General features: G+C 38.9%; 1 protein-coding gene across 1 annotated transcript in view; it reads left to right on the top strand.

Annotated features, from left to right (window-relative positions):
- LOC117412575 (metabotropic glutamate receptor 7-like) overlaps positions 1-23,123 on the top strand; it is a 241,915-nt gene extending 218,792 nt beyond the window's left edge. The window contains exons 9-10 of the mRNA XM_034021059.3: positions 2,790-3,036; positions 22,004-23,123. Coding sequence (XP_033876950.1) covers positions 2,790-3,036; positions 22,004-22,053 — 297 coding nt within the window. The 3' untranslated portion in view covers positions 22,054-23,123. The remainder of the gene's footprint in view (positions 1-2,789; positions 3,037-22,003) is intronic.
- The last annotated feature ends 701 nt before the right edge of the window (positions 23,124-23,824 follow it).

The raw sequence follows: 23,824 nt of genomic DNA, 5'->3' as shown, positions 1-23,824 counted from the left end.
ATTTTTCCATAGTTTGTCCAGTCTCTTTATTTGCATTACCATTCCTCTATGGGCTTTCCAATGCTTACCTATGCTTTACCATTCGTTCACAATACTTCTATTACACTTTTCTATACTTGTACTATGTATTAAGTGTTTAATAGTTATGGATAATACTGTAGGTATAGCAAGCTGTGTGTTTGTGTGTGCCAATTTCATATTCACAAGGTCTCACACCCTTTTCACTGGTCCCTTGTGGATTACCATGTGGAGTTTGTTGTGTAATTAGGAGATCGCTGGTTCAAAGCTCGGTCACGCTCGCTTGCCTGAGGACCCATAGGAAGAACTGCACTGGCTTTCAAGCTCCTGCAGGCTCGGAGGGCTGTTTGTCAGCCTCTCCGCACCATAGGGACTCTGGTGCTCAGGATCCAGTAAACACCAGCCAGGCCGAACTCTTTCAGGGTTTCGTAGCTTGGCAACATCTGTTACTTAGGTTTTCCAGGTGATTGCCGTGTAGGAGGAGCAAGGTTGTCAGTTGCACATCAGTCCTCCTGAGTTGGTACATGGACTTTTGCAGTCAGGTTCCATTCCAGTTGAGTATTTCAATTTTGGAGAGAACAGACTTCCTTGAACGCAATGCAAACAAAGACCTTTCTTTAACTGAGTGTAGTACCAGATCTCATGTTTTATAATGAAAATACATGTTTGCTATAACTGCACATTTCTGACGTATATATTGAGTGATACTGTGATACTTTAGTTACAACCACTTTACTAAAAAAGAATGCTTCTTACACACGTAACAATAGGTTCTTCAGTCAGGCTTCATTGAACTCAATTAAATATGTATCTTGTCCAAACCGTTCATCTCTGTCAAGCAACATTATAATGCAGCAACTCCTTTTACTGGATGCTAATTGTTGATATTTAGAAATTATGAAGATCACCTAAAGCTTCTTCATGAATTAGGGTCTGCAGAAGTTGTCTGCAAAGTTTTCTTTTGTAAAACAACACATATTTAATGTACCTAACATTTTCTTTCACGATTGTGGTGAGAGATAGGCCTTGTAATACTTACAGACAAAATACAAAAAATATCTGCTTCACAGCAGTACAATTTTTCTTGGTTGCCCTTTCCTATTGGGGGTACCTGTCTGTTCAGAATTGTTTTGAAAAGGGGGTCACCCAAACAAAAAAGTTTGAGAATCTCTGACCTTAAGTCACTAGGCCACATACAAATTTAAAAAGCTTGCAACTAACTAAAGGACCTGTTAAAGACACCACATTTTGTTTAATTTTGTAAAGCTCTATTCAAAAGGCAAAGTGTTTGGAAAAGAAGCAGCCTGTGACTCTAAAGCGCTCCTCTCTTCTGGAAACAGCTTGAAACATGGGAGACCTACCTGTCATCCTTGGATCTGTATTATTTTCATGCATTGTTCCCATTTTTACATATTCATGCTCGGTTTAATTTTATTGGAGAGAAGTCCTTCTCAGATGAAAAGTCATTCCTCTGTGTGTCATAAAATAGATGTTGGAACAGTGCTTTCCAAGCAATTACCGCGATTCGAAGTCTGGTTGCACACCCACATTGGGCACTGGCACATAGCAGATTGATATAAAGCATGTTCACTGTCAATCATGAAACCATGTAGTTTATTGTACACTAAACATAACTGTTGTCCCATTCCACACTTAACAGCATGATACAAAATTGCTAATGTTAAAGAAATGACATCTGTATTTTGTTCTTCTTAAAACCTGTTTAATATGTTATACATTTGTGTTTTCTACACTGCTCTATTGCTGTTTAAGCTTCGATAATTATTTACTAGACATACCAACTAATGTTCTTTTTCAACCACTTCTAACTCCTAAAAGCTCAATTTTTGACGGTGGATTGTAAAATTACAACTTAGGGTGAGGAACTATAACTTCTGCCCCCAACTGTGATTAGCAAATGGAAATCTATATAACAGAAACATAAGGCAACATGGATCTGGTAATATAAACTCAATTGCCCCCTGTGGTATTCCCTCCACCGCTTAGGCGGTCCACTCGGCATTGACGCCCTAGCCCACGAGTGGCCCAGGACGCTCCTTTACACATTCCCGCCAGTACCGTTGCTCCCGGCCTTCTTGGAGAAGGTCCGGTTAGAGAAAGCGACAGTTCTCCAGTGGCCCCTCGGTGGCCCAGGAGAATCTGGCTCTTGACCCTATGCCAGCTCATACAAGGCCAGCCCTGGGAGATCCCGCTTTGCCTGGATCTCCTCAGTCAGGAGACTACATCTTGGCTACATCTTGGGCCCTCTTCAGAGGGGCCTCACTGTCTGATATATGTACGGCTGCTAGCTGGGCTACGCCGCATACATTCTTCAGGTTCTACTGCTTGTATGTGGTAGATCCTTCTTTGCCTTCAATAGGCATGAGGGTCCTTGAGGTTGCACGCTTGTACCGCTAACCTAGGGTTAAGTGGTTATGATGCGTTCCTCGTACGCTGCTGTTTCTTCTCCCTCGTGACAGCTCTGGTATACATTTCCCATATGTAAAAAGTTTTGGTGGTCGTCTTCAAATTGAAAGGGAACCAGGGTTACAGTAAGTAACCTAACGTTATGTGTCTTGACATGTAAACAAAGCTTCAGTCTCCTATAAGACGACTATTGCTGTCATTAAAGGAAAGGCATTGGTAACTATATACCTGAAGGTGTCTACTTAGTGGGCTTCTTACAGTGATTCTGTCTGCTAGGCCACAGTGCGCTTTACTGCTGTAAACATCTGTATTTTTTAATGTTATATTTGTCTCTTGTCTTGCAGTTGTACATTCAGACCACCACGCTCACCATATCTATGAACTTAAGTGCTTCGGTGGCACTGGGGATGCTGTATATGCCGAAAGTGTATATCATCATATTCCACCCAGAGCTGAACGTGCAGAAACGCAAGCGCAGCTTCAAAGCCGTGGCGACGGCTGCTACAATGTCCTCCCGACTGTCACACAAATCCAGCGACAGGCCGAACGGAGAGGCCAAAACGGAACTCTGTGAAAGCGTCAATACAAACAGTAAGTTGTGCAAGTCATGAATGTTAAGCTATGCATGTTATTCTCGTCTCTCCTGCCGTATTAATGGCTCTACATATACAGTAATCTCCCTTTTTCTATAATCTGTTAGGCAATTTTATATAAGGTATCTTGTCATTGTATTATTCTTAACATTGGATATATTATTTTGTAACAAACTAGGATACGCTTGATTTTAAAATATATTGAAGCAATATGAGGAAAGAATTGTCACATTGTGTCCTTATATTGCTTCAATATGTACGAAAATATAAACGAAAAACCTGAAATATAATGCCTTTTTTATATAATTTTTTTTTTTACATTCTTACTATAATGTATATGAAATGACATCACAAAAAAAAGAGAACGGGAAAAACAGTTCACTAAAAGTAAGTTTTCATTATCAAATTTTAGTAGCATTGAAACAATTTGAAATGGGTGCAATTGTTTTTTAAACTAAAATAAGATGGTGAAATGATATTGGCTTAATTAAAAAACAGAAAATGATATATAAACAGACACGGTGAAGAAAACAGCCACTTAAGACATGTCTGATATTAAGATTTTACATTTAAGTTGTTGAGATGATTACATATTATTTAGAAGTCTATTCAAGGAGAATGGACAAGGCTTTGGAGTAGTGTTCCAGGATGTTGCTAAAATATGTTCTATATTGTAAACTGAGCAGGAGATGAAATCAAAAGTGAGACGTTTTGCACAGTTCTGTTGTGTTCTATGTGCTCATTGACATTTCAAGGCTAAACAGTAAACTTCTTCAAAATATCAGGAGCATCTGAAAAGTGTTTCTTCTTATCTGTCCAAAAACAATACCTGTGAACAAAAACAGCGACCTTAAAATAACGGGACCAGTCATATAAAGATGTGATATCTACAAAAGGGACCAGGTTCTATACAAAAAGGGGTCAGCCATGTAAATAAGTAATGTAAACATGGCTAAATTAAACAGCATACAATTGGTGGAAATGTGACAAGATTGTTTAGAGCTGTCCAGAATAATAATTGAAATGGCCCTGGAGAAACTGGCATAGCTGTGGAAACACCATAGATTCCCCTTACAGTTTCCTCCAGTATAAGGTAGTCATGGTAGTTTCCTCCATTGTTTATCATAACATAACCAGAGTAACTTTAATGACTTAAGATACAGTCGTGTGCACATTTATTAGACCACCTCATTGCTTCTGTTTTGATTTGCTGTGCAAATCAAACCCCTGTGACTGAAAATCTTGGACAATTGTTAAAATAGACAAATTAGTGATTATTGATGACTTTAATAGGCCACAAATGCAATTAATTACATATAATACGAGGAAAGGAACACATAGCCACAAATGGTAAAATATATTGAGACTCTAGAAGTTGTTTAATATGTCTAATTAAAGCACAAATCTCCTCTGTATTGAATATTTAAAACATATATTTCTTATATCCTCTGTGCGAGTCAGGATCTGTGTGGTGGTCTTTTTTATTTTTCTCTGTCTTTTTGGGGGGTGTTCTTTCCTATCTTGCTTTGTGCTTTTTTCTCTTCTTTTCTGTGTCAAGGTAAGTATTTGGCCTTTAACCCAATTCATTTGATGTTGTTGCCCCCTTACAGCCACACATCGCTCTGGGTGACCAGGGCCCCAGACTGGCTCCCTTCCCCATCCTCCTTCCCCTTTGAGCTCAGAGCCCCCTGCCACTTTGCCCTTAATTACATCTACCTTGCTTTCATTACAAACACAGCTATTCCGTTTCTCCGCCTCTCCATCACCGTTCTGCTTGGTCTAATTGGAATTTAAATCTGCCTGACTTTTAATTGATCTTTAAGCCAAATTTGTCTCTGTATATTGTACATTTTCCAATCCATTTTCAAAAGAGAAATCCTGTAAATACATTAAAAACATAAAAAAAGAATATCGTTATAAAGGTCTACAGTAAAACACAGTGTTATGGAAGCAATGTAACAGTAGTCGTATACAATTTAAAACTGTATATAATCATTTGTGGCGCAAACCTGTAGTAGGTCTGACTAAACTTTTAAAACCCCATTACCAAGAAAGAAAGTAAAGGCACTGTATTATCCAGTTTATGGTTTTCAAATTAACATTTTCAATAATTGACATTATTGTTTCATAGATTAAAACAAATGTTTGAACAATTAGGAGAATACAACCATGAGCTTTTGTAAAATTGCATTTACTTAAGATATTCACGTCAACTTCACTCTCAGTATCTGACCTGAAATCTCTGTCAGTGTCAACAAATTGAAGGGCGTGGAAATGCTTTCTTTCATTTATTGTCACTTCCCTTGCAGCTGTGTGCATGTTTTAAATTTGTATTTTGCTTGTTGACAAGTCCATAACAGCATTTCCCCTAAGCGACAAAAGTGAACAATGGCGTGTGACTGGTTATATAGTCATCAATGCATCCATGCAGATGGGCCCACATTATACAGGCTTGTGATAAAATGAGTACAGCCATAGTCTGGGTACTTCCTTAAGTCATTGTCACAAATTCTTCCACATTAACTTTTTACAAGGTAATTCTCATAATTGGGAATGTAAAAGTAACCAAACTGAAAATCTTTTTCAGCCTGACCTTGTTCTGTTGCCTGAGGGCTGGATGAAAATGTGAAAAACATTAATAAATTCTGTCATTTCTTATTTTTTCCATCGCTTTGAATGTCAAAATTAAAACAAAGGTCAAGTCAAAGTTTTTAACCTGTCCATATCTATAATGAAACATGTTTGACTTCAACCAGTTAGAATGCCATTATTATTATTATTATTATTATTATTATTATTATTATTATTATTATTATTATTATTATTGTCTGTTTAGTCGTATGTTTAAATCCAAAAATCAAAATAGCAGATGGGCATTGGAGGTTAGATGGAAACAAATGTCTGACTAAGTTACAAAGAAATAAGTGTGTATGTAAATGAATTATATGGGCACAAGGCACAAATGCATTCCAATATCACAAGCAGTGTGCCATTTATAAATATACTAGCTGGCCACTTTATTAGGATATGCACTTAATATCTGGTTTGGCCAGTGTTTACCCTGATCACAGCCTTAACACAACATAGCATTGACGCCACAAAGTGCTGGAAATCTCAAAGGATATTCATCAATTCAGTCATTAGTATTTTATGAAGCTGCTGGATAGAGGTAAGCAGAGGATCGTGATGACAAGTTGTTTAAGGTTATCTCAAGCATGCCAAATTTAATTGAGATCTGGGGATTGTGGTGGCCATGGACGAAGCCTTAAGCCTCTGTCATGCTTGTAGAAATCAACAGTCTCCGTTATTTTCTTGTCGATAGTCCCAATGGCGGGGCTCCTAAGTGGTGCATCCGGTAAAGGCGTTCCGCGTGGAGTGCAGGATGCGCCCTACAGCCTGGAGATCGCCGATTCGAGTCCAGGCTATTCCACAACCGACCGTGGATGGGAGTTCCCAGGGGGCGGCGCACGGGTGGGGAGGGCTTAGGGTGTCCTTGGCTCACCACGCACCAGCGACCCATGTAGACTGGCTGGGCGCCTGCGGGCCTGCCTGTAAGTTGCCCAGAGCTGCGTAGTCCTCCGATGCTGCAGCTCTGAGGTGGCTGCAGAAGTGGACGGCTGATGCCGCATGTTTTGGAGGACACGTGTGTCCGTCTTCGTCTCTCCTGAGTCAGCGCGGGGGTGGCAGCAGTAAGCCAGGTTGAAATAAAATAATTGGACTTTCCACATTGAGAAAATGAGAAAAAATAATTGCAGATTCCAAATAATAAAAAAAGTCCCAATGGCAATTTACGTATGAAGGGAGCTGAGAATAATTACATTCTTTCTCGGCTTGCACTTGTAAACAGTTAACGTAGCACAGTCATTGTGTTTCAAAATTATACTGGAGTTCAGCTGTGGTTGCAAGTTTTGTGCAGATGGCAGAAACTCTCTTCTTGCTTTGTTCACTGTTCCAACCAGGCTGCTTTTTTTCTTCAACTCTCTTGCCAATCATCATTTTGTATCCTATGTGCCTCTACTACAGTACAGCGTTGAATGTGGTGTAGCATTCGCATATCGATCAACAAATGAAATGCACTGAGAGTGGGACCTGAGGTTTCAGTCAACACATTTTGTGCAGCCCGTCTTTCCACAGCGTCAACACTGGCTTTTCCCAAATAGTGCCATCCTTCCCAGTCTCCTGAATGCCTGTCCATGCTGGTGATACAGCTGGAGTCCTTGGCACTGCTGCGGGTGAAGCGGTTGGCATGGCTGGCACGCCTGCAGCTGCTGCAGGAGACAATACAGGCAAAGCGGCTGGCACTGCAGAAGTAAGCTCAGTGGGGGGTAGAGATAACAGCAGGCTTGTATATAAAAAAAATAGAATATTGTAGGTTATATTCAAAATAAAAACATGTATTGTAAAAGGCAGTCAAAATGATTATAACTTCCTTACTTTCACGAACCTGCCTTTCACGCGCCATCAGTACATGTATTTAGGAAAAGTCATAAACGGACAACCGCATAACTTTCAGAAATGCAGAGTAATTTAAATTTGAAAACTAAAACTGTCAAAATGACTGCCATGGCGGTTCTATTGTTAAAAAATAGCAGCGATTTAACTCGGCTTAAAGGAACATACTTCAATTTTACCCACACAGAAGTGAAACTAATTAGCGTAATAATATAGTGTGGCAAAGTGGTTAACAGTGTGCAGGTGCAGGAATGCAGCAGTGATCAATGAACAGACAGACAACGATAATCTAGGTGCAATGATATTTTATTTGTACAATCCAAAGTCTGGTGACAAAACGGCAGTAAACAATAACAATGAGAACAGGCAATACAGCGGCGTGTATTGCTCTGTTGTAATCCACGGGTTGGTCCTGAAATAATAACAGTCCCGTTTCCTAAACACCCACACGTAACACAAAACAGTGAGTGATTTAGTGCTCGCAGTGTAAATACAGTTTATCATGAAACAAGTGCAGTGCTGTCTGGATATGTGCTGGCCCTTGGCAACAGCTTCGGATCGTGTTCAGCTGTCTAATAATAACAAACAGTAATTCTTTAGACACGACAGAACAAAACACTCACAATTACAATGCACGGTCTCCTTCCGGTTCAGCTCTAACCATACAAAGGAAAAGATCACCTCGCTACGCCACCTTTTGTACTGTCAATCATGACCCCTTTATATGTGACAGAGACAGAATCAGTATGTCTCTATCACATATAGATATATACATTTATTTATCCTTCTTTTCAGATACAAGTAGTTACTTTTCTCATAACACAGTTTTTTTACAGAGAAAAAACAGATCACCTGGCCAGGCGTATTGCGGTCAAAGTGACGTGCTTATTGCATCACTAATGTGTGGCGAGTGCCACAGTATATTGATGTAATAGCGAAAACATTTTTATGCCTCTCAAGAGCAAAAAAGTCCCTTTTGGTTTTGTTGTTGGTGTTGTTTTCTTTATTTTCATTGTGACAAAGAGTGTGAAGACCACAAGGCTATAAGTAATACAGACTAAGGGGGAAATAAGTCTCTACCTCCTTTTAATAATGTTCAAGTATCTTAACACTGGGACCAACCTAACTCAGCCTGGTGGATCGTTTATTCCTCCCCTACGCTGCATCTCCCTCCCTTCACCTGCCTTGGTCGTCTTCTCACAGCTTTGTCTCCTTCAAAGCTGAAAGGTGAAATTAAGTCCAAGACTGTATTCTATTAATTCTGTTTTAAGTAAACCATTATACAACTTAATAATGTGGGGATAAAAATATAGTGCTGTGGGTTTTATTGACCCCACACTAACAATGGCCGTAGTTACTAACATTTAATGGACCACATACATTTTTAATCTCGAACCATCTCCCAAGACACCAGAAATCCACTTCAGAGTCCTCTCATGGTCATTAATCATTAGCCTCATGTGGGATTTAGAAACAGCAGCCAAGTGAAAGTTATTAGCTTTCAAAGCTCATTCCACTCTGAAAACATGCAAGGCTAGTACTTCAATAAAAGGCAGTTTGCATTCTTTTAAATTCAGATAACTCCAGAACTTTGCAGGCATCTGGGGGCCTCTGAACAGTAAGTGTTCACAATATCATTGTTCAGACTTGATAACCAAATTCCTTGTGTCTCTGTCTCTCTGGGAAGAAAGGGAAGGTATCCCTTTTCATTTTTGCTTAATGAAGCATACTTTCTGAAGATTTGCTAGTAAACCTTCACAATTTGGCCCCATATTAGGTATTTGATGTCTTGATTACAAATTCATTGTTGGGCAAGAATACTAAAGTAATGTAATCAAGTTAGCAGATCATGAAACCTGTGTTTTAAAGAGGGATAGAAGTTTATATCACACGTTAATATCTTGCTGACTGCAGCAGACACCGGGTGTTCTCGGTGGACAGGTTAGGAGACAATCACCCTATTTTCCTCATGGCATAACAACTGTGCAAAACTGCTTTTAGACTCATGCTATTTGAACGTAAATACATTATTTATTGCATCCAGTTGTATTCTCTTACTGTCTGGAAAATTTCACCCAGTTACAAAAGCAAATGCAAAAGGAGTAATTTGAGTCATGTTTCAGGATTTGTAACTTAATTATCTCGATTACATGATACAGTAGGCTACGTCACACAACAGTTCATAGCTCCTGAAGACTAACTCAAAAGAGAAAGCTATTTTACCCCATGAAAGTCTTTATGATAAGGAGTAAATTGAGTCATGTGTGTCTCAGTGATTTGCGAGTTATTATTGAGACCAACACATTGATGATCGGGCCCGATCCTGCTATTGTTCTCAGAAAGTGGAGCAACTGCAACGCAAAATGTAGCTCATCTACGAAAACGACAGTATTGCAAAGACTGACAGGGAAATTACAAAGGAAGAGTAAATAAAATGAGGCTACCACAATCTCTTACAAGTATGTTTCTCTAACCCTGGTGAAGTTAGGCTGGTATTGGATATTTGTGTGGATATTCAATATTCACGCATTCACTGCATTCTACGTCAAATAATAGTTCATAGCTCCTACATACAAACTCGCAAAGGAATGCCATTTCACTTCATGAAAGATGTCATGCTATGGAGTAAATTAAGTTTCATTGATTTGCGAGCTATTCATCATTAGAAAATTATCTTTACATTTACACAAACAATGTAATTCCTATGAGCTGATCGTGTCAGTCCGTCTGCCTTGATTGGTCTTTACCAAACTCCTAACCTCCAATAGACAATTGAGATTGCATTTCATTTTAGAGTTTTTAACCATTCTGGTACTGTGAGATTATTACGCAAATGTATTACGGGATCTTCAGAAAATGGTGATGAAATCATGCTTTTTTTTGTTCTTTTCCCTTCCATCCCATCAGACTGTAACAAAATCATATGCTTACAAATGCATTTTTCCATTGTTGCATGTATTCTTAATTTAACAGTTATGCCAGTGGAGGCTTAAATAATTCAGAATTGTTATGTAAATCTGAAGCTATTTAAAAAAGCCATTTATGCTCTCTGCATTCTCTGTGTGGTAATACTGAGTGCAGTGCCAGTAATTAAAATATGTGTTCCTATTGATTTCATATTTAAATAATATGAAGCAAATGTCCCTTCACCACCCTTATTAATATTCAGTTGTAATTAACATGAATTAGTTCGTCATGTGCAAACCCTTATCTGTGACCCTTTGTGTTCATACGCAAAGACTAATTAAGATGATCAAGGGCACATTAATGTAATCAACAATATTAATATGTATAATTAATATTTTAGTTAAAAAGACTAGCAATTTGAATAGCACTATGTAGTTTCCATGTAATTAAAACAGGTTTCTAATCAAGTTAACAATGGTATCTATGTTATTATTTAATCAAAAAAAAAACAAGATGTATGCTTTTGTGCTGTGTTAGTGAATGTATGTAGGTGTTACAGGGAGCTGCACAGTAAGATTATTTAAATCTATCAACACAGGAGTTTAATAAGACCCAGCTGGTACAGAGGGATCTCGGTTTAAATGTAATTTCTGTGTTAATTATAGAAGTATCTTGGGTGAGCTAATTCTCAGATTTAAGAGAGTTCATTTGTTCTGTGAAATTTAGATGAAACACCTTTTCTGTCCCTACTGCTGTTTGTGTTGTATTCAAATTTCCATTTGCAGCTTGCCGGTCTAGCATGTTGAAAAATCACAACAGTAAAGAACATAAAATTGACTTTTGATTTGCTACTGCTGGCATACAAAGCTTCTCAAAATACTGCTTATGCACATTATCAGTCTAACATTTTCTGAATCTGCAAACGTTAATGTTATCATATGTGTGTGTGCAGTTTTGAAACATGCTATAGCAAACATATTTGTATTAATGTTTCAAATAATGTCGGTGCAAGGTTAGAGAACCCTCTCAGTTTGTATGCCATATTTTCAAGGAGTCCATTTCTAGAATTTACTCCAGTCTGTCAGCAATTTGTACTGCTGTATCTATCAAAACTACATTTCTTCTAAGCCTGCTTATGTTATTTCCAAAAACAACATCCTTATTTTAATGAATCTATCCTGAAAAGAAAATAACTTGGGGAAGTTTGAGAACCTGATACAAAATCAAGCCTAAAAAAATCTGCATAATACAGAAAAGGGAGAATCTACCCCCAAGAGGTGTTACTTCTTGTCAAGCAGTCTATGATTCAACCCCTTATGGTGCATCCTGGTCTAATGAAATATGCATATGTCTGGAAGCAGCATCAGCTTCTTATTTCCACTGAGATTATTAAAGATGCAGTGACTGGAAAGAACGGGATAGTTAAAGACACAGGAAATGGAATTCTTCAAGAACATGTTGTTGTATTAATGAATGTATGAATCTTTTCTGCTACAATCAACCAGGTACACATTCCAGCTGAAGGATGATAATGTAAGAGATGCATGGTCTGATAGGCATTAGAAAACATCAGTATCATCTTAAGCAACTACCTTTATAGAACAGTCTGGATCATTACATCTGTATTGCTATAAATTGTTTGGTTACTGTCGACCAAGTTGGCGTCATGGGGAACGAGTGGGGTTACAAGTTTTAGTGTGGCTGTATTGAAATCCTCTGCTGTTTATATCATTAAAATGCATGCTGGTCAATGTTGGTAGTTTGCTGGATTTCAGCTGGCCATTCTGGTCCAGGAGACTTGGTTGAAGAGCTGGTTAATCTGGAAGGAATGTCCATCAAAAAATATCTTTACTGTAAACTGTGGGTTGTCTACATTCTTAAATGCATCTATTACCTTGTTTTGGATGTTATATACCTGCTGGGTGCCCAGTAAGAAGATAAATACATAGTGGCTGGGATTTCCAGCAGTGTAGACCCAAGGAGGAGTCACAATTTTCTATCATTCATTTAAAATAGAGCAGGTGCAGCAGCACAGATTGCTGCAATGTGGTTCTGCACAAGTGAACTAGGACCCAGCTTACAAAGCTTTAACCATGAGTTATTCCAATGAATCAAAAACAGTTTGATATTCAGGATAATGTTCTAGTCATTAAATTGCTTCGTCTTTAGCAGCAGTCAGTTTCACGAGTGAATGGGCCCTATAGTGCTCTACTCACTCGCATCGTCTGAGCACAGGCATTTGTTTGAAATGCTATGACTAATATTAGCCATCGAGAGAAAACAGGAAGCTTAACTCTTTGCAGTCCATTTATTAAGTGCGCGTCAGGCACGTCAGGTCTAATTAATTTTCACACGCGCTGTTTAAAAGTATTTTTTTCCACAGTCAAACGGGTTTAAAAGGCCCTGCATATCAACAAAGCACTCACTAGGCATCTCCAGCCCCGCCCCACCCTTTCGTTCGCTATCGCTTTCACCTATGTAAGAAATAAATAATAATAAAAATAATAGTCGTACATACCGATCAATCATCTCCGGATCACTCGTTTTATCACCAAACTCCTCAATAATGCGATCAAAGTCATTATTTTATTACTATAACATCTGAAAAAAGCTCTGCAAATGTCCGTGATGACGCACTCAGCCAGCACGCTGACGCACTCAGCCAGCTTGTTTACTATGCTGCCCCGTTATCTGATACCAGGGCCATATGTATGACCATTCATGAGATACGCCTTTTTTTTTTTTTTCGACTTGTCTCGGCTCCTGTCATTCCCACTCGGCAATTGAATGTTTTTTTCGGCTTTTTCTGGAGAAAAAACGACTAGAAACCCGTTTTTTGCGTTGCTATAATGATGTCAGACCTAGTCCGACAAAGGACCTGAGAGGAATAATTACAATGTCGGACCCAGTCCGACAATGGACCCTAAAGAATAAAGGAGGAGATTCATGAAATAATGCTAATCTCATTGGGTAGACCCTCATATATATATATATATATACCATAGGGGTCTACCTAAATCGCCATTTTGCAGAAATCATGAAATTGAGGGGCCAATGCATACCGAACAAGTACGGAGAGGAAAAAAAAAGAAAACTTGTTTAAATGAACTACTGCACAACGCAAGCGACGCAAATTACGTATCTTCCTTCTGTAGATAGCCCTTTTTGATTCCTTCACCGTCCCGTGTGCATTGCACTTAAGCAAAAAATAAACAAACAAAAAACCTCCACAAATAACGTTTACAAAAGAAAATCTCCAAAGCGGTTAACGTTCTTGTTTACTATTCAAATGACAACAAAGTTTTAATCAGCCTATCAGTGCGTCTGTACTGCTTTTCTGTGACCTGTACTGTGCAGTAGGGGGTGGGTAGGTTAAAGTCAGTGCTGCATTGTTTTGATTTAGGTTGCTAAAGTCTAGTTTTCAGCATTGCAGATAAAATAGTAGAAATGGACGACAAAGCAAAAAAAGCAAGTGTATTTTGGTGATTGATCGTGTCAAGGTATTTCCCAATGAAACGGTACATGCAGATGGAGGTAATTGATTGCATATCTTAATGTGATCGATCGCTATTTAGCTTCAGAATCACACATTAAACAAAAGGCTGCTGAACAGAATGTAAAATAAAGAGCTTTCAGAAACCAAACTGGAAAGTCAGCCCAGACAAAAAGTATTCCTGTCGGCAAGTTAAATCAGTACTACAACTATCTAGCATAGCCACCTCGCTTCAACCTGCTACTTACTTTTTCACAGTTGGATTTTTAGACCCGAATAGCCACGTTTTCTTTGTTTTGACTCGGTACTAATAAAATAAATTATTGTATGGGACAAATAACATGACAACGAACGTGCTGCATATATTACCTTTATTAAAGTATGCCAGATGCCCTTGGGTAAATGAGTTTTGGGGCTGTTTCTAATCGATTTCCACATCTGTATAACTTGGCAAACTTTGCCTTAACTTCCAACCAATTTAGTGGATGCAGAACGTGCAGTCTCAATGTATGGGCAAGTCAACTACAGGGGGATGCTGCATGCTTGCCTTTAAGAAATGACAGCACTCTGTTTTAGTAAGGAAGCAAGTACCACTATTTTTAGGCTTTTTAGTGTTCTGAAATACTGTCTAATTAGGTTTATTTAATGTTTAAACAGGTCCGCGAAATGTCAGCGAAATCCTAATTTTATTTCGCAACCTACCCATGAAAAATATGTAAATTTACCGCGATTTAAGAAGACCCCTATATATAGCTTCAAGAGAAACTGGTAGGCTTCGTGTCAACTTTCAGATTGTATTTATAAACTATTCAGTTACATTTTATTCATAAACATAAAATCTAGCTGGCTAAAATAAGCAGACATTGACCACTCAAAATGGTAGTTTAAATAGTTTCTAGGGGAAGTATAGTTTCTTGCGGAGTATATTGTCCCTTAAATGTAACCTTGAGGTGTCTGAGAAGTAACAGGGGCAGAGACATGAACACCACTAGCGAGTGTCTTAACCACTAAGCTAAAGAGACAGGCTCTTCTGCAAGCATGGTTACAGAACTTTCAACCTCAGCAACAGGGGTGAAAATGCGTAACAGCAGTGGATCACACACCATTGCCCGTTCTTCCATGGAGATTTTCTTGTGTTTATGTAAGTGTAGTACAAGATGTAGAAGTGGGCTTTACATATAATTGTGTCAAGTGTCCATTGGCGCGGCTTTGCCAAGGCTCCTGTGAATTTAATCAGCAGAGATACCCACTAGGAAATTTATAGTGCAAGTGTCTTTGTAGAAACAGGGTTAGTGCTGTGAGCTAATGGCTTTCTGAAATTGCATTAGCTGCAAAAGCAAAAGCAGTCATTGTCTTCCACATTCTCGCTGTCAAATAAAACGAGATCTTTAACAGGGGTCATTTGTTCTCGAGAGTTATGTTGCTCCATTTTTCCGGACACAGTGCGTGAGGAAACTAGTAATGCCTTTGAAGTTGTTTCCTAAAACTTTATTATTTGTGATGTTATAGGACGGCATATTTAAAATTGCATTTTCAGTGCAGCGAGATTCTACCTAAAGTACCACTTGGGTTTTTTTTCATCACCACTGGTATGATTTTTTAAAACATATTTGTTCCCTAATTTGAATGCTAATTTTGTCCTAATTTTGTTTAAAAGGGAATTAAACATAATGTTATTTAACTTGAACCACTCAAACTCAATATTTGAACTGATTATGCTCAGAACTCAGTTGTTTCTTGATACTATAAAATGGGAAAACGTACACTTATACTCAAATCCTTCTCTCCAACAGAGCCGTATTGATGTATGAGATTCCATTTTAGTAATTAAACAGAGGGGTAAATGTCATACCATGGAGAAAGTGCAATGGGTTATATTCTGTACCATAAGACATGGGCCTTAAAACTGGTTACAAAACAAATACACTTTGACCAATAACGAGCCTGCCACAGCACTGAAACTTAAATTAAATGAGTCATAACTGCTTTATTCCAGCCTACAATAAAGGACTAGAGCTGCATCTGCTTCAACTCTCTATCCTCACTGAACCACACCAGCTGTATTTATATCCCCCCCACCTACTCACAAAACCCTGTGACGGACATCATCCCAACCCAATCACATCCACCACCTCGCAAACCACTCCCATGCTCAGCCTAAAGTAAGAGTAAGAATCCAATAACAGAACTTAAGCAGGGGAACCCTCCCAATTATTAACTTGCAAGTGGTCTCACAGGCCTATTCTTACACCAACTACTGTAACCCTGACAACCTAGCCCCCTGTTGAGCTCTGGTGATTCCATGAGTATTTCACACTGGCACCATGAAACGTATGTGTATTTGAGTAATTATTATGAGTTGAATGTGCCACATTTTTTTAATTGAGTGGTGTGATGACAATTCAGAGTAGACTGACTTTTGGAAATACAGTATACTTGTTGTTTACTTGAAATAATTAGATACTGATGTGCCAGTCATTTTTATATTGTACGACTATCTATATAAAAGTCTGCTTTTGTAACATTTGCCTACCCTTTACTGACATTTGTCAGAACGATATAAAATAAATTAATAATGCATTACTACTGATCCCTCTTTCACAATGACCTTTACTGATTTTCTGTTACTACTTTAAATGAAAAAGGACACTTCATCAAAAGAAAAACAGAATTGGCAATGTTGTGTTTAGTGTTTACTCAAGCAATCCTTTCAGATTTAGAAGGGTTTATCACCCTTAGCTGTGAGGAATAAAGTATGACTATATTGGCAGATAGCAACAATTAATGTCTGCTTTGTGTATCTTATCAAGTCAATATGTTCTTCAAATAGACAGAAAAGCTTGTGGAAGTGTGGTTTATCTGATCGAGCATTGCTTGCTGCTCTCTGCTGTGTGTTCTAATAAATTTGCACACTGCTGTATATTTGTCAAGAATAACACTATGTAACACAACTTTTGTTCCTGGGTAGTAAGTGTTATTTCCTAATTGCTTATGCCTCAAAAGTATAGAAAATGGCTATTATTCCCCACAAACTTTGCTTTTGTGACCAGGACAGTGATATTTTGAAATTTACCTATTTCCAATGAGAAAACGGGCGAATTTGTGTCTTTTCGTTCACATAAAGTCAGAAAAAAACAACATATGAATCCAAACTAACATGTATTTATACTAAAGTAATACAAAAATGACTACAAAAGATTTAGAAGTGAGTAGTTTTTCGAGATTTACGATTATACTGTAAATCACTTTCACGAATCAGCCCCCAAATATAGTCTCCCATCATGTTCTCGTTATACTGTCCTTGGTAGCGGCGTTCAAAGTCCAGTATATCCTGGTGGAAGCGCTCGCCTTGCTCCTCCCAGTACGCTCCCATGTTCTCCTTGAATTTATCAAGATGAGCATGAAGGATATGGACTTCGAGAGACATCCTACAGCCCACTGTGCCGTAGTTCTTCACCAGAGTCTCAACCAGCTCCACATAGTTTTCGGCCTTGCGATTGCCCAGGAAGCCCCGAACCACTGCGACAAAGCTGTTCCAAGCCGCTTTCTCCTTACTAGTGAGCTTCTTGGGGAATTCATTGCACTCCAGGATCTTCTTTATCTGTGGTCCGACAAAGACACCGGCTTTGACCTTTGCCTCAGACAGCTTAGGGAAGAAGTCTTGAAGGTACTTGAAGGCTGCCGACTCCTTATCTAGAGCTCTGACAAATTGTTTCATAAGGCCCAATTTGATGTGCAGTGGTGGCATCAGCACCTTCCGGGGGTCCCAGCCGTACTCATCATACTTCAAGGCGTCCAGCAAGGTCTTGATGCTGTTGTAATCCTCTTTGAGGTGCACCGAGTGAGCCAGGGGAAGAGACGGGTACTTGTTACCATTATGGAGCAGCACGGCTTTGAGGCTCCTGCATGAGCTGTCAATGAAGAGGCGCCACTCATTCTGGTTACAGGCGATTCCGATTGCCTCGAACAGACTGGTCACAGTGTGGCAGAAGCAGAGCCCATCTTGACGGGTGAAGAAGCTGGAAAAAGGTTGGTGACGCTTCCTCTGATCTGCGACTTGCACACTTTCATCCAACAAGTTCCACTGCTTGAGCCTAGACGTCAAAAGCTCGGCATTGGACTTGGTGAGACCAAGATCTCTAATCAAGTCGTTGAGGTCTTTTTGGTTGGGGTAGTATGGGTTTCTCTCCTCAGCTCCACCTCTGAAATTGTCATCTGGATCTACAACGTCTTCCTCGCTCTCTGACTTGCTGCTCTCTTCTAAAGACGGCTGCTCTCTCTCCGGAGGAGTGGGTACGGGGAGCTCATGGCAGTGTGGCACTGGGGCGATGGATGAAGGAAGGTCTGGATACGTGATAGCAGGTGCATTCTTGCCAGTCCGACGTTTGGAAGGGTCCACCATGCAGAAGTAGCAGTTGCTTGAGTGGTCAGTGGGTTCCCGCCAAATTCTTGGGATAGCGAACTTCATGGCTCTCTTTTCCCCTCTGTACCATCCTACAAAAATACATTTATTTCACCCATGACTAATGTGTAAGAGATTCTCGCAACATTTTTCATATATGATATATTTTTTCAATAACATTGAAAATTGTAAAACATTTTAAAATTAAAAACTTTTACAATTTTAAAAATTTTAACAAATTTTATAACATAACATTCCGAGCAACAATTGTCCATCTTGCCTTCCAGAGTTTTTTTGCAGTGCTCGCAGGTGAAATGAGGTGCCCAGGGTTTGTTTTGATCCCCGACAGGCATGCCGAAATATGCCTTTTAAGCCTCACACATCTTAGCAGATGCTTCCACAGAGTACTTTTTCGCTCTTGTCTTGATAAATTGGCCGCAGACATAGCAAAATGCGTCTGCCGGATGCTTGCAGCATCTTGATGCCATCTCAGAAAAATGCAGATATGTATCCACTTAGGCAGCTGGAACTAAACTGAACTGGTGGGCTTAAGGCCCCTGTATTTATACAACTATTTATATTACTGGAAAGTTCTAGAAAGTTCTAGAAGTTACTCCAAGTTTACTCAGCACTGAATCTATCTGGAATGTTCTGGAAAATAGGTAAATTTCAAAATATCACTGTCCTGGTCACAAAAGCAAAGTTTGTAGGGAATAATAGCCATTTTCTATACTTTTGAGGCATAAGCAATTAGGAAATAACACTTACTACCCAGGAACAAAAAAAAAAAAAAAATGTGTTACACGGTGTAATCAGAAACATTCCTGCTATTTATTTCCTTTCCAAGAACTCAAACTCCTAGAAGCTTCACGGATTGACTGGCATTCCCAGTTTCCTATCGTTGCTTTCAAAACCCACCCGTTCCTTTATGTGCCGTAGAATATGGTGATTGGGAAGTACATCTCAGAGTGATCAATACATTTTCTTCACTAACAGCTTAGAAAAAAATACTGTTAAAAATCGAATCCACCTTTATCATAATCTGCATCTTTATGTGGGAAAATATGAGATTTAAGAAATGGTGGCAATATATGTTAGGTAAGATTTACTGGAATTATTTTGTTAGCTTTGTGTACTTTAATCTAAGATGTATAAAGAAAGGAACAATCAGCGAACATCTGGAGTATGTAATACAGTATGTACTCTGTGTCTGTGCATCATGAAACCGGTCTGTAAAACTCAATCTGATCTCGTTCCATTACAAACTGGCACTGCCACCGATTCCATCTGCAGTCTGCATTCCAATCTCCTTCAAAGATTATCTGTATGTAGCCTGTTTTGTTTAATTGCTATACATTGACAAGCCTCCCTGACAGTGTAATATATTCACAGCTCTCATTTTCTGCCTTTTTTTCTGCTTTCCGCAGTTTAAGACTTGCCTCACGCGTCCTTCACAATTCACTCATTACGTAACTTCCACCAGCAGTGTCAGTTGGAGAGATTAAGTCATGTAATGCTCAAGGGCTGGAGATATAACAGTACTTTTCACAGTGGTAAAGAATCTGTATTTGTTTATTTTCACAATTTTTTTGTCTTTACTCTAAAGATCCTCTGCAATACATCATCAACTATTCTAGTATCTTGCTGATTCAATCTCAGTGATTGTAAACTGCACACAAATTCTTTCTTAGTGGGAACAAATAAAATCTTGTGAGTCAAGAAGAGTGTAAAAAGACCCATTTAAATGGAAACTATCTTATGTTTCTGAAAGGTGGGTCCGTCCCTAATCACATACGCAATCAGAATGCCCCTATAAGGAGCCCTTTGCCCATGTCTCCTTGTTGTTTCTTTGTTTGGTCCTCCTCCACCCCTGCCTCCACCTTGCAGCGTGCCTTGTCCAGGGTGCCTCTTGCTGCCCACTGACTATGAGCTGTCATAAATCATCACGTCACTGTTCAGCCAGCTCACGGGGGGGCAATGCCGCTCTATGAAGATGTAATAATGTAAAAGTGGTTGAACAAGACACAACTGAGGCAAACCCCATTGTATTTCATTTATGTTGCGACTAGTTCCTACTGCAGTGAAATGGGGGGCCAAGCACTTCCAGCACTTAGTTTATTAGATTGGTATGATTGGGTGTCCTTTGAGGGATTCCATGTGTACAGCAGATGTAACAGGCATGGTTGTGTAGCCATATTGCATTATTAAAGCAGTCATTTTGTTTTCAATGTTCAGTAAACTCTACCTGTATTACCACCTGTTCACGAACCATGAAAACCCATACTGTAAATGTTTATACTATTGTAGCGATGGATGGGAAATGAAGCAGGCTCACACACATATTGCAGGTTCACAGATTCAGTGGTTTATTGTACTCAGCAAGTAAAGCATGCTGCTTTAAAGCGAGTAGTACAGCAACAGCTGAGAAGCATAGTGCCATGTGCCACTCCAACTAAGCTGCAGTCAAATCACACAGAGTATCCGCTAGCTCTAATCCTGATCTCCTTCCCGCCAATGCCCTCACTCCCTTATATGCCCTCGTCCAATCCACCCCCCCAGCACATCACCCACCAATCTCAAGCATGCATGATCTGCCCCACCTCCCATCCCGCATTCTGCAAAGTGTTGATACCTTTTTTCCTTGCAATGGGGGACCCCTCCGTTCTGCTAGCTGAGCTCATGATTGGTTGAAATTCTCTCGCTTCTGGACACCTTCACACTAACTTGCCTCTGGGTCAAAGAACATTCTAGAAGTCTGCGAACACACAATTATGTCCTGTTGTAGTAAAGCAAACCCCTGGGTCATTACAATATATTTATTGATAAATGCTACATACTGCACTAGATAAAACAATTTGTTTAACAAGGTGATAATGAATACATGCACAGTACAAGGTTAGGAAATGAAAATGCCCTTAGGCATTACTCATCAATTAAGCAGAAATTACTGTTAAATGAATTGCAATTAAGGAGCTTCTTTATACCCTTGAAATGTGTTCAATCCTTTCTTTGGTACCTGTTTGATATCCCTTTAATTATCTGATCTATTTACTTCATTAATTTAATTTCTTATAGAGCAATAGAGAAATTTAAGTAAAGAGGAAGTTAGAAAATGTATACAAATGTTGTTGTAGACACTAGCATTACTAGCTATATTCTGGTCTACCATTTTTTTTTTTTTTAACTGACAGCCGAGATAAACCATGCGTTTGATGTTTACAGTAGAAAAATGCAAGGGTAAAACAGCGGTGATGATGGTGACTTACAGTAAGGTAAACGTGGTTGAAATGTTCAAGAGTGAGGCTGGGTGAGAAAGCTGGAGTAGTCTTGTTTTGTACAGGACTTTGTATAAAAAGGTGTTCATATGAAAATGACCATTTCCTTCACTTTGTTCATAGGAACACGAACATAGAATTAGCTATTATAAACTATAATTACGATATTTGCTGTGCAGCATAACAGGAATGGTGTCAATACTGCAATGTACCTAAACCACAGTAAATTGCAAAACCGGTATACCGACTCAACCCTACGCCTCAGAGCAGTAGTTACACTACCGTTGTCAGTAGAGGAACCTGTTATAATAAAATCACTTCCTTTCAGAATTTTTTGGTTCTACTTATGAAGCGAAGATAGCTGTAGTTTTTTACCCAAGTGCTGGGTTACTCCATTTGTGACTCAAGTTTGGACAATTATTTTTTTTTCTTACAGGCCCCGCAGCTAAGAAGAAGTATGTGAGCTACAATGAGCTTGTCATCTAGGCAGTACCAGCTACAGGAGAAGGTGAGAACTAGACGTTCGGTCATCCGTCCCCTTGGCGTAGGCCTCATCCTGTCCTGCACAGAGTTGCCAGGCCTTCGGAGGAGCTTGTTGGCCAGACTTCATTTGCAGGTTCCATATTTTTTGGAGGACCCAAATATGCTGACGAGTTACATAAAGACATATTTCTTTAGTAAAAGTAAACAGACCTCTTGGATGACTGAGACATTGGCAGTGAAAGGTCCTTGCAAGTTTGTGCCACCTCAAGATACCAAGAGTTTCGTCACCTTCCTGGTGAGCTATTTTGTCTGTAAATGTACTTCCAAACTACAAGTTTTCCAACATTTCTGTAATGTTTGTGAGGTTTTTTGCATTCTGTCATTCTTTGTTGCTTGAATTTCACTTTTTTGCTTCTTGGATGCTCACGTTTTTTGAAGCCATATTCTTCTCTGAGGTGAGGTTTGTCTATAGATTTTCTTTTTTGTTTCTTAAAAATGTATATTCCTTTTATTAGTTTGCCATAGTTGTGTTTCATATATTTTGCCAGAGACCGTTGACCATCAACTGTATATTGAAAAAAAAGAAAAATCTCTTCCCATAGTGTTTTTTTTTTTATTTTAACTGAAGTAATTGATGGTATAACAGGTCTGATTGAGGTGTTACATGTTTGAATTTACTAATGCATGCCTGGTATTTTTCGATGTTTAAAAACATTTTATAACACAATTCTAATGTCAGCCTGTTATGAATAGCATTTTATTGATTTTTTCTGGATTATCTATCTTTTCAGATATTTTACACAGAGGGAATATGGCTTTAATTTGTCTTGGAGTTTATTATTACCACATGGGAAATTGTGAAAAGGACATTAAAAAAGCATGTGTGTTTTATACTGTTTGTACTAAGTATATTTATGTTGCCCTTGCTGCTTATGTGCCAATATTGTGGGAGACATTTAAGTTTTGCCACTCATGCAAGTATACAGTGATATTGTCCAAGAATGTATCTACATGAAATAAAACCATTTGGTTATCTTTTTTTATTCCCTGCAACAAATTGGTGGACAGGTTTCTTTTTTTATTGGTCTGACAAGGCGCCAAATTGAAAACCAGCAGAAATTTAGAAATGAGACACCCTTCGATAATATGACAGAACAGCATTTACTAAATGTTGTCACTAGTATTCAATACACTTTGCTGGTTAAACATTTCAATTTGAACCACATCCGTTGTAGTACCAACAACAAAGCACAAGACAAATCCAGTAGTAAAGAGAATTGATAGAATAATGACCCTCGCCACACTGTCCCTGCTGAAATATGAGGAGGAGAAGGAGAAATTTAAGTAAAGAGGAAGTTAGAAGACACCAGCATTACTATGTTATATTCTCTAAGCCCTCTAACTTAAATGGGGATGTATTTCTAGGATCTAGGGCATCAAAATAACAAAGTGGTCTGTCATTTCAGAAAAACAGACTTTTCAGGAAGGTTTGCATACAGATTCACTTTTTCATGAAAATTACAAATTCTCTCCCACACTCAATGACCATCATCACCTTATGTGTTGCAGCTTGATTTTCAGTGTGATGTCAGACCGGTACAGTTCTATTTAGTCACAGCCCTATTTTAAGAACATAAGAACATAAGAAAGTGTACAAACGAGAGGAGGCCATTCAGCCCATCTTGCTTGTTTGGTTGTTAGTAGCTTATTGATCCCAGAATCTCATCAAGCAGCTTCTTTGAAGGATCCCAGGGTGTCAGCTTCAACAACATTA

Source organism: Acipenser ruthenus, chromosome 16, assembly GCF_902713425.1.
Source record: "Acipenser ruthenus chromosome 16, fAciRut3.2 maternal haplotype, whole genome shotgun sequence".
Classification (NCBI taxonomy): domain Eukaryota; kingdom Metazoa; phylum Chordata; class Actinopteri; order Acipenseriformes; family Acipenseridae; genus Acipenser; species Acipenser ruthenus.
This window is presented reverse-complemented; position numbering and strand designations above follow the sequence as displayed.